Here is a 12,271-nt window from a genome sequence, read left to right as displayed (position 1 = left end):
TTACACTGGGGAGGTTTAGTTTGGGTATTAGGAAAAAATTCTTCACTGCAAGGGTGCTGAAGCATTGGAACAGTCTGCCCAGGGAGGTAGCGGAACCAGCATTCCTGGAGATACTTAAAAAACATGTAGATGTGGTACTTAGTGGCATGGTTTAGTGATGGACTTGGCAGTCCTGGGTTAACAGTTGGACTTGATGATCTTAAAGGTCTTTTCCAACCTAAATGATTTGATCATTCTATTATAGTATTAAAATAAAACATGTAAATCACAGTTCTGTAAGGCTACAACTGTTTGAAGAGAAAAAATACACATACTAAGTCACTTATGAGTACTACAGTTCTCAAAAGCAGGTACACGAATGCTTTAAAAAGCCATGACATGGCCTTTTTCATCAAAAAACCATTTTATTCAGTACTGCAACCGCTAACGTAATCAAGTTGCACATGAAATTGGTATTAAGACAAGCTTCACCACAGGTACATTAAAAGCAGAATTAATCACATACACACAAAGAACTTACTTTCTTGCTCGGAATGACATGGGGGCATCAGACATATGTCCTGGACTGCTATTTCTGCAAGTCATTGGCTGCAGTGTAACAGGTGGAGTAGTTGGAAGATTCCCACTGAACAGAGCCCTGGAGAGACTACAGTCCATAACTGTTACTCATATGATAACCAAGATGCTTTTTATAGTTTAGTGGTTTTTCTTAAGTGAATATTAAACTCAGCTAGTCCTGACATTTTTTTCTTAGAAGCAATACATCTGTCTTTTCTATTCAAAATGAAAAGGTATTTCAGTATGTAATATAATTTTCATTAAAGAAACAGAAGATGGTCATTATTCATAGCACATGTGTAAGAAGAGGTTAGTAAACAAATTAACTTAAGGTACTGTTAAATTTAAAGAGCCTAAAGAACACTTCAGTGTCTTCAAATCTAGCCCCAAGAATAAATGTTTCTTCCCCATCTCATGTCCTCCCTGTTATCCTCAGTAAACAAATACAAATTAAGATCTTTAAAACTGAACTGTGGATTACCACCTTTAGTCAGTGCAATGGCTTCTCATTCATTACACACAATGCAGGAGAACATTAAAACTGCAGGTCACCAACAGAAATGTTACAGCTCTGTTTTTACACAACCCCTTCCTATTTTTTTTTTAAAGTTTAACGCAGTTTAATGTTAAAAACAGTGAAACACATCCTCCATGAACAGAAATATTTCTTTCAATAAACCGTTAACTCTCTTTTACAACCCAATCCCCACTATCAAATCTTACTGTACTTACTCTGTGTTCTGAAAATTAAACTGAGCATCAGCAACTTGCTGCTGAAAGAGAAAAGGTGGTATACTTAGATAAAGATTATCAAAGAAATCACTCTGCTGTTGATATTTTGAGAGGAACTGTGGATGACTCAAATCATGCGATTTTGGAAACATCCTCCTTTGTACTTGAAGTGAACATGTAACTTTTCACCTACATTTAAAAAACAAAAAAGAAATCAAAATTAGGCAACAAGAAATCCTAGTTACATTTTAAACTCTTGGTTAAAAATTCAAATAATCTAAAACGTATTTCCAGAAATTCCTTAAAAGAATTGTGATTGTGGGCTAGTTTTATCTCTTTTCAGGAGAAGACACCAAATAAAACCAGTATATTCTCCTCAGTTTCACAACTATTTCTTCCTTTATTTATGTTTAAAAGTGTATTTTTATTTGGTCCCCTCCATTTTAAGTTTAATTTTAGAAAAATTGCACAACACAAGATATAGTTTCTATCTGAAGGAAAAGTAACATATTATAGTGGAATATGTTTCTTATTTCAAACATTCCACAATGAGGTTCACAATATGTGGGAAGAAACACTTGACTACATCATAAAAACATGAAGATGCAGCTGATCATGAACTATAAGTAAAATTAATTTTTTTCAAGATATGACATGCAAAGAAGCAGTCAAATAATGACAACAATTGGAAAGTCAACTATCATGCTTTAAAAATGTCATATATATAGTGTAATTTTAATGTTTGTGCTTGCTGAATGGAATCCATGATAGAAAAAGGTAGGTTTACCATCTCCCTAAATTTGAAATTTATTCTGGCACAACTGACTGCTATTTGGTCTTGTATCATATGCATTACACATTAGCAGAAACGTTGGATGAAAAAGAAAACCTTTGTCTCTGCAACAGGCTGAACTGTGCACTGCAACCACTTTGCAAATCATTAGTATTTTACCTTAAACTCAACTTATATGCTGAAAACAAAAGTTCAGACTTTACACTGGAAAAAATGTATCAGGAGATTTTAAACACAAGGTATCAGTGCTGGACATATCTCTTTGCTGCAGTGAAAACCTGACATTATTTTCAGGTTTCTTCATTTGTTTTTTATTGTCTTAAGCAGGAACTTTGCAACCAAAGATGTGTCACTGATAAACACAGTTGTACATGACTGATCTCAATACTCTGCATAACAATAGTTATCCAATTAGTGCAATACAGGGATTCAAATACAAGAAGACGATGTTTTTTCAAGCAACTTTTAACTGGAACATTTAGAAGCCATAAGAACAATGGCAGTATTTCTCCAACTATTACACAAAAATCCTTTTATCAACCCAATACTACAGTAATACAATTGAAAAAAGTGCTGATAGGATTTCCATGCCAAGGTGTGGGCCTATCACCACGCAGCAATCTCTATTTGGAATAAAAATTTAAGTATCACTTTTGGGTTGTCTCAATTACCAAACTAAATATATATACACACACACAAAAAAAATTTGTATAAACAGTTATATTAATAGGCATTCTCTCATGCACTGAAATAAAATTGGTTATTCCTAACTTTACTGTGGTAAGGTCTCACTGTTACCACAGCCATGATATCTCCTTTGAAGAGCTCTCTCCTAGCACTATGGACTGTTGTCATGTTTTAACCTCCTCAGACAGCTCCAACCGTCACTGCATACAGCATTAGCATGGAACACAGGCAAATAAATACCAGGGAATTTATTTGGTCTGCCTTCATTCCTTACTCCTTGTGACAACAGCCCACACTAGCAAAGACCAAGTACTACCTACATAGCCACTGCTGTATTAGCGCCAAAAAAAAGTTGACAAGATTAATGCCCTCACAGGCTTCTTTCTTTTTTTTTTTCTTGGGAGGGTGGGGCAGGGAAATATTACCTATTAATGAAAGTTACTTTGGGGATGTTTACTTTCAATTCTGCTGAAGAAATAAATGCGAATTGCATGGCACGAAACTCACCTGACGCATTTAATCTGAATTATATTTGCATGCATCTGAACTTTTCCATTTCTAGCATGGACAGGCAATATAATACACACATCTCGTTCACCTCTGAGCAGCCTGGGCACTCTCAGCATCACACACGGTATACATAACCAGTTTATGGATATAATTCATCAGGATCAGAACCATGTGTCAGAATTCAAGATCGAGTTGCAAAAGTAACGTGTTCATTTTAGCCTTTGAAGTTGTAGGCACCAGAAAGAAAAGCAACGAAGGTGTTACCTTCCCGAAACCAGAACCAAACCATGTAGCAACACTGCTGTCTCACTGCAGCTACAAAGGCATTTACCATGACTCTCAGCAGGGACTACCTTGGTAGAAATTGCCTGGGTCTCCAAAAGGAGTTTTGCAACCGCTACAACTTAGGTGTGCTTGTCCCATGGGGCACTTTTTCTAGGTAGGAGCGCACCCTCGGGGGAAGCCCACAGTGCCCGCCGGCAGGCTGCCCCGGCAACCAGGCCCCAGCAGCCAGGCCCCGGCACACCCGCTCCCGCGGCGCCCCGCCAGCCCTCAGCACCCCGCGGCCTAGCAGGCGGCGGCCAGGGCCGCCCTCCATTCCTCGGGCCCCGAACCCCCCGCACCTCTCCCCGCAGCAAAAGGGGACCCCCGCACCGCAAGACTCACTTAGGGTGGGGGCGAGGACAGGCGGCGTGGGCCCGCAGGCGGCACGGACCAAGCCCCTGGCTCGCACCCGTGCCACCGCAGCAGAGGCCCACAAGACCCGGAAGCCCTCCCGGCTAGGGCCTCTCACCCGGATAAGGAGACTCGGACAGGAAACGGCGGCTCCGCCCGCCTCTTGCACCGCCTCTTGCACCGCCTCCTCCGCCCGCCTCTTGCACCGCCCCTTCCCCGCCGCACCGCGGGGCTCGTCGCCCTTAGCGGCACGGCGGGCCGTGGGGCAGGTGGTCGTTACCCGCCGGTCAGGGCTGCCACCTCACCGGCGGGCTGGCGGCTGGGGTAGCTTCCCGGTGAGGTGCTAAGGGTGCGGAGAGGCGCGGGCAGCGCTGTGCGCTGCGGGGGCTGTGTGCGGTGGCGGCGGCCCCTCCGTTCGGGCGCAGCTGTTGCCGGGAGGTGCCAGCCCGGCCCCTTACGCTGGGGCGGCAGCTGCACCGCGTCCGCCGTTACAGCCCCGCGCAGCCCCCTGCCCCGGCTGCCGCGGTTCTCCGGGGGTTTGTCCGGCAAGGGCCTGGCGGGCGGTCGGTGCTGCCGCGGGAGCAAGGGCAGAGGTGGCAGCTCACAGTGCTCCTCGCAGCCGGTTCGGGCCGAGGCCAAAAGATGGGAATAACAGCCCGGGTATTTTGCTTTCAAAGTTACTGACCAGTTGTAATTGAACTACTGTTCTGAAGTGTGAAAAAGGTAATATTTGAATACATAAGTTAGGTTTTGGCCACCAGAGATTGTAAGTGTGCTAGGATGAATCTGAAGTCAAGGATGGGCTGATGCTTGCGCCCTGAACGATGGAGAGTTGAGAAGGTAAGAGCCAAATCAGGGTTTGATTGTTGCTCTGGGGAGGGACAGTTGCCATCAGTGAACTCTTGGTGTCAATTAGGTGCTGAAATGAAGAGTTTGTGTGCACACATGCTGTTAAAGCTTCAGTCTTTGAGAGGGACTGGGTGAGCTGAGGCTGGCTCCCCCGAGAGCTTCTGGCCTGAGGGAGAGCCCGTCGGCAGGGCCGCGTGGTGTCCGGCTCTGGCCGCTCCTGGTGGACTTAATGGAAGAGAAAGTGCAGGGGCCTGGATGAAGTAGGGCTGCAAATGGACTGGCAGCAGAGGGTTTCGGCTCCAGGTGAATCCTTCCCACAGGACTTTTCACCTTGGCCGTGGCTTGGGATCCTTGTGTAAGGATCAGCCCATGCTGTGGTTAGAATTACGTTTATGAGAGACAAACCCTAGTGGCATATATGGAGTGAAACCACAAAGGTAATCTTTGGACAGAAAGTAACTTCCCCTGACAGTTTTTTATTTTGGCATTTTTTTTTTATTATTGTTTTTATTATTTGTGGTCCTAGGGTAAGGCTCAGCCTGTGGCTTGGGGTAAGGCTAGGGTCTGAGTTCAGAGAAAGATGAAGCCGGTGGGCGCAGGGACTGGCAAGGGGCTGCCCCGGGGAGGTCTGGGCTGTGGGAAGTGAGCTATGGGCAGCGCTAGGGTTAGGGGACAAGCAGTGCCCAGGGCCAGGCCCTGCCTAGGGCCAGTCTGGTTGCTGAACTGCCCTCAAAAGCTTCCATCAGGGCTGTTATAGTTTACCTGTCAATTAAATGACAGAGACTGGCCAAATTAAAAAAAATAATTTATTAAAGCAAGCAACAAGTAAGCAAAACAGCGCTGGGCGGCCGGGGAGTCTCCTGCTCCACCAACGGCGTGCACTCACTTCCCGAAAGTCACTGGTTTTATACCCTTCGTCTTCCAGTATATGTGTCTTCTTTAGTGGTGCATTCTGCCTCTGCGCGGCTTGTTGCTAAGGGATCGTTCGCTGCCTTCCTCCTGGTGGTCGTGGGGATGAAGGCTCCTTGTCTTCCTCACGTCACGGACTCCTCGTCTTCATGAGTCCCCCACCCCTCTTTTTCTTAAGTTTCAGGCCCCAACTCCCTCTCTTTCTAAAGTCTCTTTAGCATTCCTGCATATCGTGTTTACATAGCTGGATGTTTGTGGCTGACCTTGCATACTTCACATAAATTTCCATTATTCTGCCAAAGTTTGATGAACAAAGAGTTCACAATTTATCACAATCCTCCCTTTTTCTTTTCACCATTTTGTTCATCAAATTGCTTAAGCTCCTGCTGGCTTAATATGAAGGTCTCTTCCACCTCCGGTATTCCTCCCAAAGGTTCATACTTAGCTCTTATAAACATCAAATGAGCTGCTTCTAATCTGTTTTTTACAATTGTAATTATTCTATTGAATATACAGGGTCCAAAAGTTAATACCAATATCAATATAATCAGGGGTCCTGCAATGGTAGATAGTAACGTAGTAAGCCAAGGAGAGTGGTTAAACCAGGACTCATACCAGTTCTGCTGCATTTCTCGTTCTCGTTTCCATTTTTCGAGGCCTTCCCGAAGTTTTGTCGTAGTATCTCTTACGACCCCTGTGTGATCAGCATATACACAACATTGTTCTCCCAAGGCGGCACATAACCCGCCTTGTTGTAAAAACATTAAATCCAGTCCCCTTCTGTTTTGTAATACCACTTCAGATAATGATCTTAGAGATTTTTCTAAAGTGGTAATTGATTTTTCTATTTGAAGTAGATCCTCGTCTACTGCTATTCTGAGTGATTGAAATTTTTGATTCTGTTGGACTAATGATGTTATTCCTGTGCCTGCACCTGCTGCTCTCACAGCCATCAAAGTGGCTGCTGTCAAAGTCGTAAGGGTGAATGGTTCTCGTTTTTGTAAGTGGTGACTCTGGATATTCTGGTAATTATACACAAATTTCTCAGGGTGATATATGATCCTGGGAATTATCATCACCTGTATGCAATATTCCTCGGAGTCGTTGAACAATTTAAGAGATAAACAGGGAGTAATTCCAATTTTGGAACAGATCCATTTGGTGTTACTGGATGGTATTAGCCAATCAGCGGGGGGCCTCCCTTTTAGGGAAGCTTTTATCTTTCATAACTTTTTTTTTTTTTTTTTTCCTGGGGGTACATTCCCAATACACCTCCCTTTTCCCGATACATATTGCATCATCAGGCCTTGTTTCTGACTTTTAGAATCCCATAAACATTGTATTGGGTTTGAACCTTTTACCTTTTTTGCCTTTGAGTCAATGCCTATTGCTTCATAGAAGGGGGGTTTAATATCGTAACACAACCAGCAATGTTTGGTCACATTTGGATTGGTGGAATTCAACACCTGGTAAGTGGTGTTAAAGAGTTTCCATAAAGGATTAATTTTTGATTCAGGATCCGATTCCACCATGTCAGTAGCCTTTTGGAGGGGGATTTCAGTAACACGTTGGTTCTCTACCTTTTTGAGTGAGTTGTTTGGAACATTTACCATGGAATTAGGTCCCACCGCTTGAGGCTCAGGCACTGCTATTTCCTTTTTAATTAATATTAAACTCCCAGGATCTGATACAGCTACATATAATCTTACTCCCCAAGTTTTGCCAATAAACCGAGCTGGATTGGACAGGTTAGTGACATTTATCCAGAGGTACCTACAATTTCCATGGTGCCATACCATCCCACCGTCAGTTTTAGAAGGGGTTGTACAGCCAAAGGTACCCCATGTTACCGTAAGAAACCTATCAGGTTGTCCCAGGGTCCACGCTGTGGCAATAGTTTCGCAACTCCAGCAGGCACAATAAAAATGACTATGGGAATTACAATAACTCCTACTGGGATTCGAACTTGGGCACCAATATGTATTCCTACCATTAGTGTTCCATTTGCTCCTGTTACTAGCACAATTTGGGGACTGACAACCATCCATAAGCTGTAAGCCCATCAGCTGACAGATCATGACGTTGAAGGAGGGTGCACCAGGTGTTACCTTGATCTGAATTATTTCTTGATCTTCCCACCGAATTAAGAACCACTTAAATGGTTGGTGGGGGTAATCTTCCGCTTGTACTAAATTTACACAAATCAAAGCAAATAAATACCCAATGCTGGGGAGGACTGGTGAGTTCTTTCTGATTAAAACTTCCTTTTCTAACCTGTGTAATTTGGTTGTGCCCCTTGTGCCTTCCCCTCTCACTTCCAGCAATAAGGCCTGGGGCCTTGCAGGCAAGTTATGCTGTTCATTGTTATACAGCCCCCTTGAGCATCTCTTTTTCAGTCTCCACTTCTTTACATCTCTGCCTCCTTCGCCTACACTTTTGCCTAGTGCAGCGAGGTGTACCATCTTCTCGGCAGCAAACGTATTCTTCAGGAGAATGTTCCTGTTTCTTTTTTTGCTCCTTATAGGCCTCCCATTTTTTTCTTTAACTTGGGGTCGTACACAAGGAATTTTAGGCACTGTAGTTCTACAAATTATCTGTACAATCTCTGGGTGGGATTCTCGAGGTTCGTTTGGGTGTGTACACCCCTTTTCTGGGTTAATACCCAGTGCCAAAATTTCCCACCAGGCTTGGGTCCACTTAACTATTCATCCAGTGGCCACCAAGAATTTTAAAGCTTGTTCAGTTACTTTTCTTTTTTTTTTTTTTTTTTTTTATAACACTGTTTATAGTGATCCCATAAGAAAAATCATTGCTACAATGATCCCACCAATTCTCCTTACATAAATTGTATTTCACACAAACAAAAGGATAACAGATACAATCCTTCCTAGTGCAGAATATAGCTTTAGTCCAGTTCATTAGTCCTTTTTCTTACGCAGCTTCAATTTCAGAGTTTCTGGATCTCCAGAGCTATCCCACTGCTCCTCAGAGATGGGTCCTTTCACTCGACTGGCATGAGTCCATCCTCTTTCAGCAGTCCGAATGGCGGTTTCTGTAGTGAGTAAAACAAGATAAGGCCCTTCCCAGCGGGGAGTTAATGAGGACTCCTTCCATGACCTGATTAAAACTTTCTCTCCAGGTTGTATATTGTGTATTGCAATGTCCAATGGAGGTCTTTGTACTGCTAAGCCTTCATATCGCAATTGTCTTCTCATAGACATAAGTTGAACTATATACTGTTTCAGTTGTAAACTTTCAACCTGGGGATGATCTCGGGGAACCTCCAAATCATAAGGCATTCCATATAACATCTCAAAAGGGGAGATACCCACATCAGTACGGGGTTGAGTCCTAATATTTAATAAGGCTAGGGGAAGGCATTTTACCCAAGACATTTTGGTCTCCATCATCAACTTGGTCAGTTGTTTCTTTATCTCACCGTTTACCCGTTCCACTTTTCCTGAGCTCTGTGGGTGACAAGGTGTATGATATTCCCATTTGGTCCCCAAAGCAGTAAAAACTTCCTTTATGATTTTTGAAACAAAATGTGGTCCCCTATCAGAGTCAATAGTTTCAATAGAACCATACCTAGGTATCATGTTTTTGAGCAGTAGTTTGGTCACGGTTTGGGCAGTGGCCCTGGCAGTCGGAAATGCTTCCACAAAGTGTGTTAAATGATCTGTTCTTACCAACAAATATCTATACCTTCCTACCTTCGGTAATTCAGTAAAGTCTAACTGAATTTTGGCAAAAGGTCGGTGGGTTAACTCTCTTCCTCCTAATGGCCTTTCTCTTAGTTGGTGCTTGTTCACCTTTTGACAAGTTATGCAGTCCCCAATTATTCTTTTTGCTATATTATACACCCCAATACATACATATTTTATAGCAAATTGGTCTACTAATGCTTGAACCCCCCAATGGGTGTTTTCATGTTATTTATGCATAATTCTTATAGCCATAGTTTTTGAAATGACTTCTCACCCATCAGAAAGTTCCCATTTTCCCAATTCGATCTCCTTTGCCCCCATCCGAGTTAACTTGTCTTTTTCCTGTACAGTAAAGCTGTACAGGTAAAACTTTTCTCCATGTACACAACAAAACTTGTAATTGGGATTATCACAGCTACAATGGAGTGCATTGCTCCCAAAATTCTTCCAACAACCATAGCAGGGAGGCTCAAGCAAATCATCCCCACCATTGATACATCCTTTACGGGTTTCGTCCCAGTGATTTTTATCTTTCTTTTCCTTAAAAATCATTAGATCAGCTTTTCTTGCTTCCTGATCTGCTAAGTTGTTTCCCCTTGTCAGTGGAGTCAATCCCCGTTGTTGTCCTTTCAAATGAACCACTGCTATTCCTACCGGTCCCCATAAAGCCTGCAAAATTTCAATTATTAATTCCTGATGAATCAATCCGTTTCCCTGGGAATTTATTAAGCCCCTTTCTTCCCAAATTTTCCCAAATGTATGCACTATTCCAAAGGCATATTTGGAATCCATATAAATTGTACCGATTTTTCCTTTCAATAATTGTAAAGCTCTTAAAACCGCGTATAATTCGCATGCTTGGGCCGACCAGCTGGGACTTAGGGGCCCTGATTCCATTACCTTGAATGTTTTCCCATTAATTATCGCATATCCTGATTTTCTTTTCCCTTCCACCACCCGGGAAGACCAGTCTACAAAAAGATTTTCCCCATCTTCTAGTTCTTCTTCCTCTAAATCTGGTCTAATTTTGGTTTGTTCTTCTATAGTGTGTAGGCAATCATGAGCTATTTCTTCTGACGGTTCCCCGTACAGAAATTGTGCTGGATTCTGTAAACCAGTAACTTCAAGTTCAAGTTTAGGTGAAGATATCAGGATAGCTTCATACTTTAGGAGCCTGGCATCAGTAATCCACTTTTCAGCTTTCTGTTGTAAAATTCCTCTAATATTGTGGGGTGATAATACTTTCAGTTCTCCCCCAAAGGTGACTTTGTGAGCCTCTTCCACTAGCAGAGCCGCAGCCACTATAGCTTGTAGGCAGATAGGCCATCCTCTGCTTACAGGGTCTAACAATTTAGAAAGGTATCCTACAGGCTTTTTCCTCCCTGCCCAGTCTTGCGCTAACACCCCATATGCTGTTCCTTCATCAACATTAATAAATAAATAAAATGGTTTTTTTACATCCAGTAAACTCAAAACAGGAGTGTTTACCAAATCTGTTTTTAAAACTTCCAATTGTTCATCATCATCCTTAGACCATTTTAATAGGCCATCCTTAGATATCTTAGCATATAAGAATTTTACTTTCCTACTATAGCCTTCAATCCATTGTCTACAATATCCCAAAAGGCCCAACAATTGTCTGATCTGTCTCTTAGTTTTTTGGAGCTGGTAATGATAATATGCCCTGTACCCTTTCTGGGTCTAATTTCTTAGTTCCTTTACTCAACCTGTGTCCTAAATATTTCACCTCCATTATGACAAACTGCAGTTTTGATTTCGACACCTTTAATCCCTGTAAACTTAAAAAATTTAACAACCTAATACTCTCTTTCCTAACTGCCTTCTCATCAACACCAGCCAACAATAAATCATCCACATACTGGACAAGGGTCACTCCCCCCCCAAGTTCGTACCCCGCAATATTTGTTCTAATGCCTGTCCAAACAAGTTTGGAGACTCGGTAAACCCCTGAGGTAAGACTGTCCACCATAATTGTTGTTTTCTGTGAGTGTCCGGGTCTTCCCATTCAAAGGCAAAATAATCCCTGCAATCTTTCTTTAATGGGCATGCCCAGAAGGCATCCTTTAAATCTATTACACTATACCATTGATCATCGGGGCCCAACTGGCTTAAAAGTGTATGAGGGTTCGCCACTACACGGAATCTGGTCACCGTTCGTTTATTAAGTTCTCTCAAATCATGCACTAATCTGTATGTTCCATTGGGTTTCTTTACAGGTAAGATGGTGGTATTAAAAGCGGACATACAAGGTTCCAATATTCCTTTTTCAATTAACCTTTGAATCTCAGGTTTCAATCCCTGTCTCCCCTCCATCAATAGAGGGTATTGTTTTATTCTTACTGGTATTTCCCGATTCTTTATTGTCACTGAAGAAGGTTCAATATCCAATTTTCCAATTGTCTCCGGAGTGTACCATACCTCAGGGTTTATTCTCCCCTCACCAACTGTCTGTAAAGGACACAATTTAATTCTTAGTTCATTTTTTATAACTTCTAAGCTAATCCCTAATTCTATCATTAAATCTCTGCCTAATAAGTTATAGTCTGCCTCAGGCACTAACAGCAAGGACCCCACCCCTAATTTTGAATCACTTTTCAGAACCACATTTTTTATTACGGGAACCCCAAAAAGCTCTCCTGTTGCTCCAATAACTTATACTTTCTCCGAGGATATCTTACACCCCCAGGGCAATTTTTGAATAGTGGATCTTTCTGCTCCAGAGTCCACTAGGAACTCTATTTCTTGTTGCTGGGGACCCACTTTTAATTTTATCAAGGGCTCAGTTTTTTCACAGGTCCCCAGCAGATAGAGCCCCTGACCCCCCCTAATC

At 42.6% G+C, this 12,271-nt stretch overlaps 1 protein-coding gene across 4 annotated transcripts in view; it reads right to left on the bottom strand.

The window, feature by feature from the left end:
• TENT2 (terminal nucleotidyltransferase 2) overlaps positions 1 to 4,079 on the bottom strand; it is a 44,979-nt gene extending 40,900 nt beyond the window's left edge. Inside the window, exons 1-4 of one of the 4 annotated variants that reach the window (XM_040579552.1) lie at positions 3,947 to 4,079; positions 3,278 to 3,499; positions 1,291 to 1,479; positions 521 to 646 (exon numbers count right to left, since the gene is read on the bottom strand). In XM_040579552.1, coding sequence (XP_040435486.1) covers positions 521 to 646; positions 1,291 to 1,442 — 278 coding nt within the window. In that variant the 5' untranslated portion in view covers positions 1,443 to 1,479; positions 3,278 to 3,499; positions 3,947 to 4,079. The remainder of the gene's footprint in view (positions 1 to 520; positions 647 to 1,290; positions 1,480 to 3,277; positions 3,500 to 3,946) is intronic. The other 3 variants (XM_040579551.1, XM_040579553.1, XM_040579554.1) reach the window with 3 other exon arrangements.
• Between the last annotated feature and the right edge of the window lie 8,192 nt (positions 4,080 to 12,271).

The sequence above is a fragment of the Falco naumanni genome, chromosome Z, assembly GCF_017639655.2.
Source record: "Falco naumanni isolate bFalNau1 chromosome Z, bFalNau1.pat, whole genome shotgun sequence".
Classification (NCBI taxonomy): Eukaryota; Metazoa; Chordata; class Aves; order Falconiformes; family Falconidae; genus Falco; species Falco naumanni.
The sequence above is the reverse complement of the archived record's forward strand: the minus strand, read 5'-3'. Positions and strand labels throughout refer to the sequence as shown.